The sequence below is a fragment of the Chelonoidis abingdonii genome, chromosome 1 (assembly GCF_003597395.2).
Source record: "Chelonoidis abingdonii isolate Lonesome George chromosome 1, CheloAbing_2.0, whole genome shotgun sequence".
Taxonomy (NCBI): Eukaryota; Metazoa; Chordata; order Testudines; family Testudinidae; genus Chelonoidis; species Chelonoidis abingdonii.
Genome location: NC_133769.1, coordinates 26,332,025 through 26,351,820, shown reverse-complemented (window position 1 = coordinate 26,351,820; position 19,796 = coordinate 26,332,025). Strand labels below are relative to the sequence as shown.

General features: G+C 50.4%; 1 protein-coding gene across 2 annotated transcripts in view; it reads left to right on the top strand.

Annotated features, from left to right (window-relative positions):
• FBXL13 (F-box and leucine rich repeat protein 13) overlaps positions 1 to 19,796 on the top strand; it is a 194,526-nt gene that overhangs the window by 125,773 nt on the left and 48,957 nt on the right. For both annotated transcript variants that reach the window (XM_075064574.1, XM_075064569.1), the window contains exons 12-14: positions 12,612 to 12,710; positions 13,502 to 13,619; positions 13,787 to 13,949. In XM_075064574.1, the coding sequence (XP_074920675.1) occupies positions 12,612 to 12,710; positions 13,502 to 13,619; positions 13,787 to 13,949 (380 nt within the window). The remainder of the gene's footprint in view (positions 1 to 12,611; positions 12,711 to 13,501; positions 13,620 to 13,786; positions 13,950 to 19,796) is intronic.

The window sequence follows — 19,796 nt, the reverse complement described above, 5'->3', positions numbered from 1 at the left end:
GGGCATGAGGTCACCGATGCCCTTTGTCTCCAAACTTTCAGCTGGCACCTATGGCAGGGAGGGGCCAGCAATCAGTTGATAGAGGCGATGTGCGCGGCAGTTAGGGGCATGCCCCTTCCCTGTTTTTTTTAGCCAATCACACACCCTTATTCCCACACCAGATACTAAGAACTGCCCTAGGGGACACTGAGGCACACACAAGTATCAGAGCAAAATCGACAGTCCCAGTCGTCACAGATACCATCTGCAGATTACCCAGGTCCACCTGACGCACAGATGACGCTCCTCAGTTCAGATTCCACAGGACCCCATGGTCCCGGGCCTCTCCTCCTCCCCCTCGCTGACAAGGTGGTGGCGGGAAATCCTTTCAGCGCCCTCCACCAATTGATCTCAGGGCCATCAAGACCTTTTGAGACGAGTGGTTTCAGAATATTGAACTTCTTTCTTCGAGTGGTTGCTCATATGCATTCCATTTAGGTGTTGTGGCCGCGTGCACAGCGTCGGATCACTTTTTACCTAGCACACTCGGCGGGTCGCTGGGCGCCCTGGGATGGCGCCACCACGGCGCGCGTAAAATACCCGCCGACCCGGCACCCCTCAGTTCCTTCTTACCGGCCCGTGTCGTCGTTGGAACAGTGGAGTGCGTGCCTGACTCCACATTCTTCCCTAGTACTCGTTTATCGCGTCTTTGTTAGTTATCGTTTCGTTTACATAGTTAAATTAGTTATAATTGATTAATAGTGTTAGTGTATTGTAGTAGTTTTCGCGGCGGGGGCTCTTTCCCTACCCCGACGCGGTTACGACGCCATGCTGGCTGCGGGTTTAACCCATGTTTCAGCTGTAAATAGGCCAATGCCGCAGGAGGGTCCCCCGACTCCTGCCTGAATGCCTGGGGGGTCGCACTTAGTTCTAGGTGCCCCATTGTAGGCCTTCAAGCGCGTACCCAGAAGGAGCGGAACTTTTAGACTCCGGCAGCTCTCATGGAGGCGGCTTGACACCGCACCGAGTCGAGCCAGCAAAGCGGGATGAGACCGCTCGTCCGGACCGTCCCGTCAGGACGTTAAGGCTTCCTCGGCACGGCAGCACGCGCGCCGAAGGCAACTCGCGCGCTCCACTGTCTCCGAGTCACGTCGCAAGCCTGCGGGCGGACCCTCCTGAGCCGCCCCGAGCTAGACTGCTCCTGGGCAGACGCCCGGCACCGGCCGGTTGCGGCGCATGTCAATCCGGCCCGTTTTTTTGAGTCCGCCCCGTGCGGGCCGTCGAGTCGGCGCGGGAAGTCCTCGGCACGCGCGTTCGAGCTGCTTGCCTTCCACACCGCGACATTTTCGGTGGCACGAGACTGATTTGCTATCACGGAGCCAGCACTATTCATGTACCTCCGATTACGCCAGTCACTTTGGGACGTTCCACGGCAAGCCGCTTTTCTCGGCCGCCTTCTGTCACTGCTCGGTCACGTCCAGATTTCGGTCTCCTCGCGGCTCCTCTCACGGATCGCTTCCCATCGCGGACCGTTTCACCGCGGCACCGCTCCAAATCACGGGCACGTTCTCGCGGCACCACTCCCAACGCGGCCCTGGTCCCGCGGCACGCTCGAATCACGCACCGTTCTCCGTGGCACCGTCCCATCGCGGCACCGCTCCCCGGACCGTCCAATCGCGGCACTGCTCGAATCACGAGCACCGTTCTCCACGACGCTCCCGTTCGCTCGGCAATGCTCGCTTCGGCACCGCTTCCCCTCCGCCTCGGCACGCCACCGCGGCATCGGCTCATGCGGCGGCCCGTCGCACTCCCCGTCCGCTATTCGCGCACTGGTCGAGCTCCCGCCCCACCACGCAAAGCCGATTATTTCCCGGAAGCAGATTCGCGTCGAGTTGAGTCCCCTGGTCGACCTCCGGCACCAAACCGGGCGCACGGTCCCGGTCCGGCTCCCAGGTACGGCCACTTGTCCCCAGACTCGGTCTGCCAGGTCCATGGCCACGTCGGTGCACCTTCCGGCCTCTCCTGGCCGTCCGGTCAAGGTGTGTCTGCTTCTTCCGGGCAGGTGCAGCTATAGCCGGGACGAGACGTTGACTTTCCCCGTGGACTCTTCCAGACAGTCGCGGATCCCACGATCCCCGCAGCAGCATGGCAATGTGGACACCCTGGATTCATCAGGCCCAGGGTGCTCCCCTGGTTCGGGCCCTGCACTGCTCCACAACTGTCGGGCACCAGAGGCTCCCAATATCCGCGTGCTCCTCCGGAGACGCAGAGGATCATGCCATCATTCCTCTGCACTCCGGTCTTTACAGCAGGACCCCAGGGAACGAGTCCTGCCCAGGACCTCTTGTCCCGGCATATCCTCCTCTCTTTCCTGGATAGGCCGTGGCGGCTCCCCTCCTCAGGACCCCCGCCCGATCGACTTGCGATCCCAGGACCTCCTTGCGGGGCTTACATAGACTCCCGTGAGGAAGTGCGGGGTCGACGATCCGGTGTCCACTATCTGGCTGCCCGATGCCCCAACGCGCATAGCCTCCCATTCATTAAAACTAACAGGCGACTACTGATCCTTGTGGCAGTCTTCCGCATCCATCCACCGACGGCGAGTGGAGCGCCGATACATGGTGCCTCCAAGGGTTGAACACCTGGTACGTCCACCCACCCCCCTCCTCGTTAGTTGTCCATCAGTTAACGAGAGGGGGCATTGGCCAACAGGCGCCGGCACCAAAATCTAAAGCAGGCTAGACGCATGTACCTTCTAGGCTGTAAGGTCTATCGCGCAGGCGCCTTACAGCCGAGTCGCAATCAGCAGGCCCTCATTAGCCGATACGGCTTATAACACCTGGTCGGCGTTAGCGCATTACGAGTTGCTGCCCCCGGACTCCGCCAGGAGTTCGCAGCCTTTGTTGAGAGGGCAAGAAGCATCGCGGACCTCCTCAGCTGCCTGGACGCGGCCGATCGGCTTGCATAGGACTATAGCTCCGGAATTACGCTGGAGACGATTCCCTTTTGCTCCAGGCCTCCACCTTCCACAGTACGCAGACCACATTCGGACTTACCCTTTGAGGGGGTTTGTTTTTCCGATAAGACAGACCCTCACTTCAAAGGCCTGAAGACGGCAAGGTCACCTTAAAGTCGCTATGGGATGACACCCGTGGCTCACGAGACCTTTATGCCCCAAGCCCGCCGCCCGTATTCCGCCTCGAAACAGGCGGATTGCACCAGGAGCGAGGTGGGGGGGAAGACGCCAGTCTGGCCCCACACGCCCAAGTTCAGCCCACTAAAACACATCAAGGGCCAATGAGCAGCTTTTGGAAGTACGCCCGATGACGGACGTACCAGGACTCTCTTCAGGATCACTTTCCCCCCTTTCCAACGCCTTTCCTACTTCCTTCTGGCGTGGTCGCAGTACTTGACAGTGGGTGCGCGCACGGTGAGCACGGATTACCCTCAGTTTCTTCATCCCGCCTTTCCGCCCCCTTTCCGTCCCCTCTTTCGGGCCCCTCTTCCGACAAATCCTCTGGCACGAGTTGCAATCTCTCTCACTGCAGGAGCGTAGAGGAGTTCTGCTGCCCGAGAGGGGAAGGGTTATTATCGCCGTTATTTTTTCTTCCCAATCCAAGGGAGGCCTCCAACCAATTCTAGACTGCGGGACGTCAACAAGTGGCTACCACAGTTGAAGTTCAGCTTATGGTCCCCTGAACCCATTATCCGTCTTGGATCCTTGGGACTGTTTACGCCGCCTCGACATGAAGGACGCATCTCACATAGCCTTTTTCCCGCCGCACAGGAAGTACCTTCGGTCACGGTCAGACAGCACCTTCAGTTTTCTGTCCTCCCTTGCCTGTTTGCCCCGAGGTCTTCACAAATGCCATTGGCGTCGTCGGCACTCTTCGCAAGCAGGCAGATACATGTCTTCCCATACCTGGACGACTGGTTCATCGGGGCACCTCGCCACGCCCAAGTCAGTCAGCATGTCTCATATCAAGGACAATCTTTGTCCGTTTGGGATCCTCCTTCAATGCGGAGAGTCCACTCTACATCCGACGCAGAGACTGGACTTTCATAGGAGCGACACTTTGGATCCTCCCTGCCAGGAGCCTACCGGCCTCAAGCGCACTTTCTAGCGCTCACTTCACTCGTCGGGCACTTGAAGCAGCTCGTCTGGCCTCAGCTCGCAACTGCCTCCACTCTGCTGGGCATATGGCCGCATGACCCATGTCACCAAATATGCCAGTTACGCATGCGGCCCTTTCAGACGTGGGCTTCACTTGGTCTTTCCGTCCGAGCGGGACTCCAGCTGGACGTGCTATGCTCATGATCCTCCCGGTCCCTCTCCGCTCCCTCGACTGGTGGCTGGACCAGTCTCAGGTTTTGGGCCGATTGCCCTTTCATCCGACAGCACCATCACTAACCCTACGACTTGTGCTCATCCTCGGCTTGGGGCCCACGCATGGTCGCTTTACGGACCCAGGGCGTTGGGTCTGCCGACGAGCTCTCCACTCACATCAACATACGGGAGCTACGGGCGTTCGTCTCGGCCGTCGAGGTTCCAGCGCATCTCAATGCCGTTGTGTTTCGGTATTACGGACAACCAACGGCATGTACTACATAACAGGCAGGGGAAGACTCACTCGTCTCCCATGTGTCAAGAAGCCTATTCAACGTATGGGACTTCTGTAAGGCCCTCCGGGTGGATTCTAGTAGGCATCCTTCCTCCGGAGTCCGGAACACCCTGGCGGATCGTTAGCAGGTTCCTTCCTCTGCCCGACTGTCGATCAGTCGGAGTTCATTACTCCATTTCTCGAGGTGGGGCTTCCCCTGTAGACCCTTCTCGTCCCGCTTGAACAGGAAGTGCCGTAGTTCTGCTCTTCCGGGGCCTCTCTTTTTTATTCCCGGTCGATAACGGACGCGTTCTCGCCTTGGGGACGGCCACCGCCTACTGTTGCCTTCCCTCCGTTTCTCTTGTGTACACAGGGTCTTGCTTTCAGGTCGCAGAGAAAGGCGCAGCTCATTCTTAATAGGCCGGCGTGGCCAGGCAAGCCTGGTACACCACCCTCCTGGACCTTGCAGTAGCCGCTCCATTCCCCTCCCAGTGTCCAGACCTCATCACAGGACCACGGGGACATTCTCATTCCGGACTTGCGATACCTCGACCTTCAGGCGTGATCCTGCATGGCTGAATGCTGAGGTTACGCTGCTCCGGTCCGTGCAGCGCATTCTCCTCCATAGCAGAAAACCTTCCACCGCAGAACTTGTATGTGGCAAGTGAAGCGCTACGGCCTGGTGTGCAATCCTATTGATGTTTCCCCTTACAGCGTCATCCGACGTCCTAGATACCTCTGGCACCTTAAGCAGGAGGGGACTGGCACTTCCTCTCTTAAGGTGCACCTGACGGCCTCCTCCTTTCCATCCGGGAGAACGGTGGCTGTCAGTGTTCTCTCCCGGTGGTCTCTCGCTTCATGAAGGGTCTGGACCGTTACTATCCCCCACGTTTACCCAGCCCCCTCCTGGGACTCACTTGGTCTTGAACAGACTTATGTTGCCGCCTTCGAACCACTGCACTTGCCCTCTTCTCTACCTCTCATGGAACGTCTTCTTGGTGGCCTCACCTCAGCGCGTCGGTCTCGGAGATCAGGCCTCACTGTCGATCCTCCGTCACTGTCTTTCATAAAACAAGGTGCAATGCGACCTCATCCTGCTTTCCTCCTAGGTGGTGTCTGGCCTTCCACGCTTGCCAGAATCTTTTCCCGGTTTTTTCCCGAGCCTCATGCTTCTCGGAGAGAACAGCAGCTACCCCTTGGATGTTGCGCAGAGCCTGGCTTTATATGTGGAAGAAATCAAGCCCTTCGAAGTCTCCACGCTTTTTGTCGCGGTTGTCAGAAGCGAATGGAAGGTCTGCCATCTTCCTCAGAGGAGTTTCCTCTGGGTCGGCCTGTATCGCACGTGCTACGAGCAAGCTCAGTTCCCCCGGAACCTTACGGCGCCATTCCACGAGGGCTCAAGCTTCCTCAGCAGCCTACTTGGCGCACGTGCCCATTCAGGAGATTTGCGTACTGCGACTTGTCAATCGGTCCACCGTTTCCGCACGCCATTTGCTTTGGTCCAGCAGTTCTCGGGACAACGCGGCCTTTGGGGCGGCTGTACTACCCAGTACTGCCGCGTCTTCCTCTGACCCCTCCGCCTAGGTAAGGCTTGGATTCACCTAAATGGAATGCATATGAGCAACCACTCGAAGAAGAAAACGAGGTTACTTACCTCTGTAACTGTTGTTCTTCGAGATGTGTTGCTCATATCCATTCCACACCCACCCTCCTTCCCCACTGTCGGAGTGGCCGTCAAGAAGGAACTGAGGGGTGGCTGGGTCGGCTGGGGTATTTATGCGGCGCCGTGGTGGCGCCACTCCAGGGGGCGCCCAGCCGACCCGCTGAGTGTTGCTAGGGTAGAAAAGTTTCTCCGACGGCTGTGCACGCGGCGCGCACACCTAAATGGAATGGATATGAGCAACACATCTCGAAGAACAACAGTTACAGAGGTAAGTAACCTCGTTTTCTCAGAAGACAGCACTTAAATTCAGAAGAAACTGAAAGCATGTTTATTATGTTTTATGTTGTACAAAAAAATTTATCAGTATTTTAAAAATGGGCTTGAGCCATAAAATTCTGATCTGGATTCCAAGCATCCCAGGGCTTGGATTAGGTCCATTGTAGAGATAAGAGAAGGCTGTAAAATCCATACCAGGATTTAGATTTTGAAATACTCCCTCCTCTGAAGTGCTAGATGAACCACTATTTAGTTCTTTAAAGTGCCAAGTCAAACATCTCAAGCCTCTACCATTATAAGTAATGTGTTACACTAATACTATATACAGGTTCTTTACTTGTTTAATAGTTTGAATTGATACATTTTATGATTCACTTAGTATGGAGGTACAAGCAATTCTGCAATACTGGAATATACCTCTGGCTCTTACCATACTGTTCTTCGAGTGCTTGCACATGTCCATTCCAATATAGGTTTGTGCGTGCCCCAAGCACAGTCGCTGGAATTTTCTGCTCTAGTGGTATCTGTCAGGTCGGCTCCAGTGCTGCCTGGTGCCATGCATCCATAACACTGGTATAAAAGGCCCTGCTCTCCCCATTCCGCTTCATTTCCTTCTTACCACCCAGGACAGTGGCTGGAACTCCTTTCATTGCTCAGGCAATTCTTCCTAGTGGCTTTTCTTATTTCTTTAGTGTAAATAGTTACTGTAGTATGGTAGTTAGTATTTAGTTCAAATAGTTGAATAGTTTTAATAGATAGTTTTGGATGCCTCCCCTCTTCGTTAGCAAGGTTGTCCGCCTTCCCAGAGCCAGGGCATGCCTCAGTCATCGGTCATCAAGCCTTGCACTTCCTGTGGCAAGTCAATGCCATTGAGTGACTTGCTCTCAAGTTATCTCAAATGCTTAGGGGAATCTCACAGGAAAGACTGCTGCCAGATTTGCAGGGACTTCAAACCCTGCACCAAGAAGGACCGGGAAGCAAGGTTGAAGGTCCTTCTCATGGAGGCAGCCCTAAGTCCCGCTTCAGAACCATGCTTCTTGGACTTGGCATCAAGCACCTCAGCTTTGGTGCGGAGCTATCCTCCTACCAGTCATGAGTCCTGGCACCAATCTTCATCTCCAGTGCCAAGAAGAAACATAGAAAGCAGCAACAGAAGAGTCAATCTCTGATGCCAAAGACAAGTAGGCATGGGGACTATGATAGAGTGAGACCTGCATTGGGCTGCTCTTCCTCCCTGGCATTTCAACAACAGGTGCCTTCAGCTTCGGTACCTCCTCAAGTTCTGCTGATGCCAGCGCAGGAGGCATCTTTTTCAGGCAGACAGCATACAGGTCAGTTCACAGTGCCGTTGACTATGGAGGCATTTGCAATGGCCAGAGACCGTGGACAGCTACAAGGGAGCAGTGCCAGGGGTACGCTGAGGCAACTGCTGCACCTGTGGAGGGAGGAGGCCCATGGCAATCCCCCGCCCCAGAAGGTGACTCTGAGTCGATTGTGGGGTAGGGCTTATCCTGGCTGGACCTTCTGAGCAGCAGCCTGGGAGGGGCTTGGGTGAGTGTCAGGCCGGGGAGGAAGGGCTCTCCCCTCTCCCCAGAGCTCGCTGCTTCCAGCGGGGAGAGGGCTGTGGGGACTCCTCCTCTCTGACCCCTTGCGCCTGCCCCATGGCAGCCTGCCTGCTGCACCTCAAACTCCTCATCCCCGGCCCAGCCCCCCGCCCCACACCCTAACCCTCTGTCCTAACCCAGAGCCCACACCCAGTACTCAAATCCCCTCCCAGAGCTCGCATCCAGCACCCCTCCTGCACCTCCTCCTGCACCCAACCCCCTGTCCCATCCCAGAGCCCACACCCAAACTCTCTCCCAGAGCCTGCACCTCAAATCCCTCCTGCACCCAAACTCCCTCCCAGAGTCCACACCCCCTCCTTTACTCCAAACCCCTGACCCAGTCCAGAGCCTGCACCCAGCACCCAAACTCCATCCCAGAGCCTGCACCTGTTCCACACCCAAACATCCTCCTAGAGCCTTAGGCAGGTGTCTGTGTGGGGACTTGGACCCGTTCTGAGAACCACCAAAATTATACAAACCTGCTCCCTCTGGTTTGTGATTCTTCTGTTCAGCCAGTCAGCCGCCCTACAGATCTTCATCAAATGCATGGTGGCAGCGGTGGCTTTCCTCAGAAAAAAGGGAGTTCATATATTCCCATACCTTGACGACTGGCTAGTCAGAGGTTGGTAGAGAGCTCAGGTGGAATCCGACATCCATCTCATCCAATTGACCTGCCTACTGATAATCGACCAGAAATCCACCCTTGTCCCTGTCCAAAGTATAGAGTTCATTGGTGCAGTTCTTGACTCCATTCAGGCGAGGGCCCTACATTCTGGAAGATCATTTTTGGTCAATTATGGCTCAGATTAGGTCCCTCCAGGCTCACTCAATCACAACAGCACAAAAGTGTCTGAGCCTTCTGGGTCACAAAGCTTCATGCAGATACATAGGGCAACATGCGAGGCTACATCTTAGACCTCTGCAAGCTTGGCTGACCATAGAATACTTTCCCTTGAGTCATCTCCTGAACTTGGTGCTCACTGTTCCCACTCAGGTCCTTGATTGACTTACGTGGTGGCTCAACCCCTGCATAGTATGTGCAGGGATTCTCTTTTCACAGCCTTAACCATCAGTGTCACTAGTATCCAACACATCAGCCCTAGGCTGGGGAGCCCACCTAGGGTCCCTCTGGACTCAGGGCCTCTAGTCTCAAGAAGAGCTTTCCCTCCATATCAATGTCAGGGAGCTCAGGGCAGTTAGCCCAGCTTGTCAGGCATTCCTACGTCACATTACAAACAAGATCATTTTGGTTCTCACAGACAACACAACAGCCATGTTCTACATCAACAGATGGGGTGGAGCACTCTCTTACCCCTATGTCAGGAAGCAATCCAGCTGTGGGAGCTCTGCATTGGACAGTCTAGAAGCGTCCTACCTTCCGGAATGCAGAACCAGCTGGTGAATCAACTCAGCAAGTCTTTCTCTCTCACCACAAATGGTCGCTCCAATCAGACATCACAAAGGGCATCTTCCAATGGTGGAGACTCCCCTTATAGACCTGTTTGCTACTGAAACAACAGGAAATGACACCAGTTTTGCTCCCCGTAAGACTACAGCCCAGGGTCTCTAATAGATATATTCCTGTTGTCATGGACAAATCACCTGTATTATGCATTCCCTCCTACCCTGTTGATACACAAGGTTCTGATGAAGATCAAGCAGGACTGAAAACAGGTCATTCTCATGCCCTGGCGTGGCCCAGACAACATTGGTTCACCACCCTCTTAGGCCTTTCAGTGGAGGCCCTGCTACTGCTTCTGCTACACTTGGACCTGATCTCCCTAGACCACGGTTGACTGCCCCAACCAAACCTCAGCTCCCTCCATCTGACAGCCTGAAATCTCCATGGCTGAATCCTGAGAGCAAGCTTGCTTGGAGCAAGTCGATAGAGTCCTACAAGGCAATAGAAAACCCTCCTACAAGGCCATCTACCTTGCAAAATGAAAACGATTCTCCATCTGGTTCTCCCAATGGGGAATTCCACTTGTGCAGTCCTCACTGCAGTTCATTTTGGAGTACCGTTTGCTTCTGAAGCAAGGTTTGGCCCTCTATTCAGTCAAGGTTCATCTTGCAGCCATCTCAGCCTTCCATCCCAAGGTTAACAACTGATCTATTTTTTTGCACAAGATGTTTATGCATTTTGTTAAAGGCCTGGAGAGGGTATACCCGTGGGTAAGAGAACCTATTCCTCCCTAGGATCTAAACCTTATCCTGTAGAAGCTCACAGGTCCACCATTTGAGCCGTTTCAGTGTGGTCGTTGTTGAACCTCTCCTGGAAAGTGGCCATCACTTCAGTCAGAAGGGTTTCAGAGATCCAGGCCCTTATGTCAGAATGCCCTTATATTATCTTCAAGGATAATGTACAGCTGCGTCCACACCCATCGTTCATCCCTAAGGTGGTTTCACAATTCCACTGCAGTGGAAGCAATCTTCCTGCTGGTATTCTACCCTTAACCACATGCAAGCAGAGAAGAACAGCGCCAACACTCTTTGGATGTTACATGGGCTCTAGCTTTCTATGTAAAAGGACCAAACCATTCTGCAGATCGATTCAGCTATTCATAGCGATAGCAGAAAGGATGAAAGGCCTTCCCATCTTCACCCTGAGAATTTCATCCTGGATTACTTCATGCATTCAGGTGTGTTATGAACTTGCAGGTGTCCTGCCTCCAGCTAACCTGGCTGCTCATTCCACAAGACTGCAGGCCTCCTTGGCCACCTTCCTAGTGCAAGTCCCTATTCAGGACATCAGAGCAGCGACCTGGTCATCAGTGCACACATTCTCAGTCCACTATGCCAGGGTGGCCAAACGGCAGCTCGCGAGCCAAATGCGGCTCTTTTACAGTTAAAAGTGTGGCTTGTGGAACTCCCCAGGCCTCCCCATTCTCCACCTACCAGATTGTGACGGAGATGGGGGAGAACTCGGGGCTTCTGCCTTGCAGCAGGATGGTGTGGCTAGGGACTTCCAGCGGGGAGAGGGGTCTAGAGCAGGGGAAGGCAAACTATGGCCCATGAGCTAGATCCGGCCCATCAGGGCTTTCAATCTGGCACCACGTCCCTGCAGCCCCTAGGGGAGGGTGGGGCAGAGGGCTCTATGTGCTGCCTCCGCCTGCAGGCACCACTCCCTGCAGCTCCCATTGGCCGGGAATGGGGAACCGCAGCCAATGGGAGCTTCGGGGATGGTACCCACAGGCGAGGGCAGTGCGCAGCGGAGTCCCCTGCCCCACCTCACTCCCAAGAGCCACTGCTGGACGTGCTGGCCACTTCTGGGAGCAGCGCGGGGCTGGGGCAGGCCAGGAGCCTGCCTTAGTCCCACTGTGCACTGCTGCCACCCCAGAGCCACTCGAAGTAAGCGGCACCAGGCCGGAGCCCGCACCCTGAACCGCTGCTGCACCATGCACCTCAACCCCCTGCCCTGAGTCCCCTAACCCTCTGCCTTGAGCTCCCTGCTGCACCCCAACCCCCTGCCCCGAGCCCCCTCCTGCACTCTGCACCCTCTCCTGCACCCAACCCCCCTGCCCTGAGCCTCCAACCCCCTGCCCTGAGCCCCCTGCTGCACCCCTCGTGCACCCCAACCCCCTGAGTCCCCTCCTGCACCCCAACCTCTTGCCCTGAGTCCCTTCCTGCACGCTGCACCCCCTTCCACACCCCATACTCCCTCCTGCACCCCAACCCCCTGCCCGAGCCCTACATTCATGGCCCTGCATAACATTTCCCCACCCAGATGTGGCCCTCAGACCAAAAAGTTTGCCGACACCTGGTCTAAGGGCTTCAGCCCCATGGGAGGTGCCTGCTGGGTCTCAGGGCTTCAGCCCCAGGGGAGGTGCCAGCTGAAGCCCCTAGCCCCACCACCGTGCTGCAGGGCAGAAGCCCCAAGCTCTGGAAGGTGCACCCAGCTCTCAAACTTCTGAAGATTGTCATATGTGGCTTGGAAGGTCAATAAGTTTTGTCACCCCTGGACTATGCCATCACCCGCCAAGCTAGAGATGATGCCAATTTCAGCCACACAGTCTTTTAGCCAGCCTGTCTTTGAACACCAAGCCCACCTCCTGTACAACTGCTTGTGAGTCACCTACATTGGAATGGACATGTGCAACCACTCGAGGAAGAGAAAACAGTTACTAACCTTTCTTCAGCTGTTCTTAGAGATGTGTTGCACATGTCCATGCCAAAACCCACCCTCTATCCCTTTTTATTTGAGTCAATCGGTAAGAAGAAACTGAAGAGGAATGGGATTGGGAGGGCCCTTTATACCGGCACTATGAGTGCAGCAACAGACTGTGTCAGAGCCAACCTGATGGATACCACTAGGGAAAAAATTCCAGCAGATGTGCTTAGGGCATGCATATACCTACGTTGGAATGGACATGTGCAACACATCTTGAAGAGCAACAGTTAACAGAAAGGTTAGTAACCATTTTTTCTTTGTTCTCTTTCCTGCAAGATGTAAATGCTTTATAAAACCTGATTTCTTTTTTTTTAAATCAGATCTCTGTTGATGGCTTCAGATATATTGCTAACAGCTGCAGTGGGATTAAGCACTTGGTAATCAATGATATGCCAACCCTTACAGACAAATGTATTCAAGTAAGAAATTGAAAACAACCTTGCATTTAGGGAAAATTTCTGCCATTGAATATGTGTGTACCTTTCACATTGACTTCAAAGGGAGTTGTGCGCATGCAATCTAATAGAAGAATTTCACCCTTTAAGCACTTTTAACAAGAATATATTTTTTAAAACATCACCAAACAAATTGATCAATTTTATTCCAGACCAGATTTACAAGTCCTTTTAACTCTTGATTCCTCTCAGAAACTTTCAACAGTTGTTCCATCTTTTCCCAGCTGTGTATTGGCACAATGAAAGCATAATCTCCTAACATATAAATAAGACTTATTTGGCTTTATTTTGTATAAAATCAAAGTTTAGCTGGCCATTAATATAGAATATCAGGCCAATATTGTGCCACTGATTTTTTGCAGAGAACTTCCTGTTGACTTCAATGAAGAGTTCTGCAATAAAATCAAAGGCACAACAGGGCCACAAATATGGTAAAACAATTTCAAGCTTCTGCAAATCTAATTGTTAACTAGATGCATACCCTTGCATTTCTGCCCCTCAGCATACCTCAGGTCACTGATTTTTTCCCCGCTTATGTTTCAAATTTAATAAAAAATACAAGATTTTAAGTTGATTATCTGTACCATTGGTCACAGTTTAAAAGTTTAGTATTAAAATTGGGTTATAACTATAATGGAAGAAAATACAATTGTTATTATTAGGTAAATGAACAAAATATTAGTTAGCTTTTGGCTATGTAACATACCACAGATGTGGTTGTTCTGTTTAATCATCCTTTTTTGTTTTCTTCAAAGGCTTTAGTTGAAAAATGCCAACAGATTATGTCTGTTGTTTTTCTGGACTCTCCACATCTTTCTGATGTAGCTTTTAAAGCCCTTGCTGAATGTAAACTTGTCAAGGTCAGAATTGAAGGTCAGTGACTTTACAGTATTTCAGCAGAATTATTAATTTATGCTTTTAGAGTCTGATTTGGCTCATTTGAAAACAGCAGGAGCATTTCAGTTAATTTCAGTGAGGATTTGGATCAAGTCCTTAATGCATGGCTAATATGTGATTTATGCCTTCATGTATTTCAACAGGAAATAATCGGATTACTGATTTAAGTTTCAAGCTGATGAGCAAATCTTGCCCACAAATCAAGCACATTTATATGGCTGATTGCCAGAAGATTACAGATGTCAGTCTTAAGACAATTTCTCCATTGAAGTATATTCTTGTATTGAATTTAGCAGACTGTGTAAGGTAATAAATTACATCCAGTTTTCTGTGATCTATTTATTTTAGTTAAATGATTTATATTCCTCTTAAGGTGAATTGCTTTCAGATTTAAATGCTCCAACTGTGCTAATAAATATATTATTAATTTATTTTAAATATATTTTTGTTCCAAATATACCGAATATGTACCAAATACAAATACATTTTGTTCCTGTAGCATGTTTTGAAAAATACTTATTAATACCCAAATCTAGCAAAGCACTTAAGCATGCATGTAACTCTAAGCACATGAGTAGTTCCAGGCATGTACTTAAGTGCTTTGCTGGATTCAGGCCATAGTGAGGATAGTACGAAACAGAATAGAATGTACTGTGGGACAGGACAATTAGAGTTTAAGGGTGTTTTATTAGCTTCTTGAAGATGGAGGTAATGTATTCGGACTAGGAAGTACTAGGACATAAACAAAACTACCTTCTTTTTCACAGCTATCAGCATAAAAGCAACAAGTTGCATTACTGCAGAAATACAGATTTGATGTAAAATCTGCTTTCAAATTTAAGTTTGTATTACGTTATTAGAAACAAAGGCAAATAACAAATAGATTATAGGCCAGATCCTGGCCCAGGCTCCAGAACATCACAAAAGAACCCTAAAACTGTCCCCATTCTAAGTTTTGTGGTATAGTGGATGTGTCAGGAGGGATGAGCACAAAAAATTATTTAAATCTTGGCAGTGGCACATTAAATAGTGCCATACAATTGGGTTGCTGCTTATCTTGAGATTTCTAGGATCATCCTCATTTTAAGGGGGGCTACATTCACAAGCAAAAGGATGGCAACACTCTCATGGTGTTGTCCATCATCCCATCCAGAATACAGTAAGGTTTCTCCTGAGGCTGTTGTTAATCTTCCTGATCCCGTCCATCTGCTCTCGCTGACACCCAGAATGTGTAAGAGCTGCAGCATCTCATCTCTGCTGTGACCTGAGCTAGCTTTCCTATTTTGTACATTGTCCATACGTTCTAAAAAACAAGTTTGGTTTTTGTCTTGGTGTTGAGCACGTCAGTCTTCAGGCCAGTGGCTTCCTTTCAGCTTTCACCACTGGAAATTATACGGGTCATTGACTCCTGAAGGCAGGGGTGAAAGTAAAATGGAACTCTTTCCAGTATGGGGCTGCTCTGTCTCTCCCCTCCCCCGAAATGGGTAGGGCCTCAGGTAGAAGGGACAGGGCCCATATGAGTTCCCTGGCCCATGCCACCTGGGGCTCCAGTGGCGATTAAAGGGCCTGGGGCTCTGGCCAGTGCTGCCGCAGTAGCCCTCTGTCGGCCGCGGAGTGGGGGGGAGAACTGTCTGCCGACACAGACTCGGGGGATTGTTAGAACATGCAAGCTGTCCTGCCATGACAAAGTACGGACACCAGAGTACAAAATCAATCACAATAAGACATATATCATGACCTTTAATATTGCCTCACCATCACCAGTATGGACAGAGGATTATGTTCTCACCAATGTAGAGATGTTCACATATTTGGGCAGGACCATCAGCCAGGATGGTGGAATAAGCCAGGACGTTTGGAACAGAATCAGTAAAACCAGGAACACCTTCAGGAGCTTAAATACAGTCTGGAAATCATCAAAGTACAATGCCAAAACCAAACTCAAGATTTATCAGAGTTGCATACTTTCAACAATGCTTTATAGTGCAGAATGCTGGGGAATGAGAAAGTATGACATGTCCAAACTGTCTTTATTCCATACAACCTGCCTCAGAAAAATCCTCCATATCTTTTGGCCCAGAACAATCTCAAACCAAGATCTGTTGACACAGTGCAGACAAGAGGATCCGAGCACCATCATTGCCAGGAGGCGTTTGAGATGGATTGGCCGTGTGCTTCGGATGGAAACTAATTCCATCAACAGAATAGCAATAAGATGGACACCTGAAGGCAAGCGAAAATGAAGCCACCTGAAAACAACATTGTAAACAGCTGTGGAAACCGAGCTGAAAAACCTGGGGCACAGCTGAGGAACCATTGAAAGACTTGCCAGAAACAGACAGAAGTGGAGAAGCTTCACTGCTGCCCTAAACGCCAGAGGCATAATGGGAACATGATGATGATGATGATGATTCACAAGCAATTAAATCACTTTGGGGCTTGTTGATGCTGCATCACAATGTGATAACAATGCATGTAAATATAATTTATGTTGTGTTGAGATGTACCACAGAAGTGACATGACATTATGATAGTGGAGACAGCTGCATGAATTTGCTTTAACACTTAGACCACATCTATACTAGAAGGATTTACCAGTAACATTTTTGCCTACATAGAGCTGTTGATATTGTAAAGTTGCTGCTGTGTGTGCACACTTTGCTGGTGCTGCATGTCTGCACTGTGAGAAGTTGTATTGGCAAGACACACATTGCTGTGGGTAGGTTTCCCGGTGCGCACTGCATGATCTAGCACACTGCCTTGTGGAACATTTAGGAAGTGCATTCTGTCAAGAAATTGTATGGGAGCTTAGATTCAAGTTCCCACAATTTGTTCTACTCCAGTCTCCATCCCATAATCTCATATTTTTGTGCTGTATTTTTTAAAATTCACACAATTATTTGCACCGGTTTTCGATCTCTCTGCCATCTTTCTGGGAGAAGCATAGATGATGAACAGAATGCTGGAGTTCTTGTTTCTGTTGTAGTGATAGGGCATCTGGCCTGATTCTTCTGTATTTCCAGCACCTCAGAGCTACTACAGTGGCCGGGCATGCAGTAATGAAAATGAGAAATTTGAGCACAAGTGGATGCTGCAGACAGGGAATGAAAATTGCCAGGTACAGCAGACATTCACCAGCTGCACATGGTGGAGTAGTGCTTCCGGTCCTGTGAAATGAGCATTGATTGAGGGATCACATTGGGATACCAGTGGAAGTTTGTAACGCAGAAGGCCACATTTTTGGAATTGTGTGCAGAACTTGTCCCAGTCCTTCAGCACAGAGACACCAAAATGAGAGCTGTTTTGATAGTGGGGAAACAGATGGCAATCATGCTGTGGAAGCTAACAATACTGGATTGCTATCTGTTTATAGACAATCAGTTCCATGTTGGGAAGTCTGCAGTAGGGGCTGTTATCATCCAGGTGTGGAATACCATTAAACACGTCCTGCTCCACATGATTGTGACTCTGGGCAATGTGCAGTAAATAATAGATGGATTCAATGCTATGAGCTTCCCAAACTGCAATATGAGAGACATATCCTGAGTCTGTCTTGCTTCTGAATATACAAACAGAAAGGAATACTTCTTCAGATTATGCAGACACTGGTGGATCCCTGAGGATGTTTCACTGACATTAACATTGGGCTGTCTGGCAAGGTGCACGATACCTGCATTTTCAGGAACACACGACTTTGATGACAAGTTGCATTCACAGAGATTTTCCTGGACCAGCACATTCACAGTGGTGTGATTGCAATCCCAATTGTGATTCCCAATTTGCCCTTTGCATCCCTGGCTTATGAAACTACATGTTGGGCTCCTGGACAACAGTAAGAAAAGATATAACTATCCTCTGAGCTGAGTGCAAGATGATTGTTGAATGTGCATCTGGTAGATTGAAAGGATGGTGGAGTTGTCTCATGACTACACTGGATCTCAGTGAGCAAAATATTCCTGTTATTGATGCATGATGTGTGACTCACATCATATTTGTGAGGCAAATAGGGAAATGTTACCAACAAGATGGAGGAGGGGAACTGGAAAATCTGTCTGATTTTGAACATCCAAACCCAGGGGCAATTACAAGAGCACACCAAAGTAGTGTAAAGTTGAAGGAGGCTTTAAGAGCACATTTTAGATAGTGTTCTTTAGTAAGCCAGTATGTTGCTTTGTGTTTATTTGTGTCACTTTGTGATTAAATTGTAGTTTGCTACAATCCATGGTACGCCCACATCTTGAATACTGCATACAGATGTGGTCTCCTCATCTCAAAAAGATATAATGGCATTAGAAAAGGTTCAGAGAAGGGCAACTAAAATGTTTAGGGATTTGGAATGTGTCCCATATGAGGAGAGATTAAAGAGGCTAGGACTTTTCAGCTTGGAAAAAAGGAGACTAAGAGGGGGATATGATGGAGGTATATAAAATCATGAGTGATGTAGAGAAAGTAAATAAGGAAAAGTTATTTACTTGTTCCCATAATACAAGAACTAGGGGCCACCAAATGAAATTATTGGGCAGCAGGTTTAAAACAAATAAAAGGAAGTTCTTCACATAGCACACAGTCAAGTTGTGGAACTCCTTGTCTGAGGAGGTTGTGAAGGCTAGGACTATAACAACATTTAAAAGAGAACTGGATAAATTCATGGAGGTTAAGTCCATTAATGGCTATAGGCCAGATGGGTAAGGAATTGTGTCCCTAGCCTCTGTTTGTCAGAGAGTGGAGATGGATGGCAGGAGAGAAATCACTTGATCATTGCCTTTTGGGTTCACTCCCTCTGGGACACCTGGCATTGGCCACTGTCAGTAGACAGGATACTGGGCTAGATGGACCTTTGGTCTGACCAGGGCTGGTGCAACCATTTAGGCAACCTAGGCGGTCGCCTAGGGCACTGGGATTTGGGGGGCACCATTTTCTTCGGCAGTGACCGCAGCGGCCGGATATTTGGCTGCCCCTGTCGCCACCGGCATTTAGGCGGAGAGAGCTGGGGCAGGGGAGTGCGGGGAGGGCCGCCTGCAGCAAGGATGGCGGGGCACGCAGGGGAACTCCCCGGCCCAGCTCACCCCTGCCCCACCTCCTCCCCGAGCACACCGTGGCTGCTTCACTTCTCCCGTCTCCCAGGCTTGCGGCGCCTAAGCTGATTGGCGCCACAAGCCTGGGAGGCGGGAGAAGTGAAGCAGCGATGACGTGCTCGGGGTGCTCGTGCTTGGAGCAGGGGTGAGCTGGGATGGGGAGCTGCCACGGGGGGGCACCTCAGGGTGGAGGGGGGGAGCTGCCACGGGTGAGTGCCTGAGGGCAAGGGCAAGGGGGGTGTGCAAGGTGGAAGTTTCGCCTAGGGTGCAAAACATCCTTGCACCGATCCTGGGTATGACCCAGTATGGCCATTCTTAAGTTCTTATGCTAATATACTATTTGAATCTGGAGAGAGGATATTGGTTTGGGGGTCACATGGGGGTCCTATAAGACAAAATAAATCTTGATTTTCACCAACCAAACTTTACTGAACAATTATAAACCATAACACTTCTACAAAACCCCACTTAAAACCATTTTTTTTTAAAAAGGTGCTGAGCTTTCCTGTATGAATAACTTATCAGAGTAGGTTCACTCACTGGGGTTGAGTGGAAGGGATAGTGCGACACACTATGCTGGGAGACTGGGGGGGTCCTATGAGCCAGGCCCTGGAACCCTACAATTGTCCAAGCATTGCAATGGCTGCTGGGGTGCAAGTTTTTGGGAGATTTTTATCTGTATATGCTGTCCCAGGAGCTGCATAATGTCTTGGTGGACTTCACTATGCACCTCCTGGTCCTTCTGCCTCTCCTCCAGCAAGTGCTTTCTCTATACTCCCTTGTTTTGTGGATCTTGAATCTGGAGCTCCTGAAGAGATCTGAGACCATGTCCTTCACTGACTGTTTCTTTTTCCTTTTGATCAAAGTTAGTCTTTTCAACAGGTGTGTGGGGGGGTGCCTCTCAAAGATACCTTTGGCAAGGTCACTGATAAACAACAAGACAGACAGACATTGTTAGACTTAAAGGCTTGGCCTATAGAAAAAGATAAATGAGAAAATTCCCTAAGTTCTAAAAAAATCATAAAAATATGAACAGGATCAGACTTTCCAGGCTGCTTGCATTAGGACACTTGAGCAG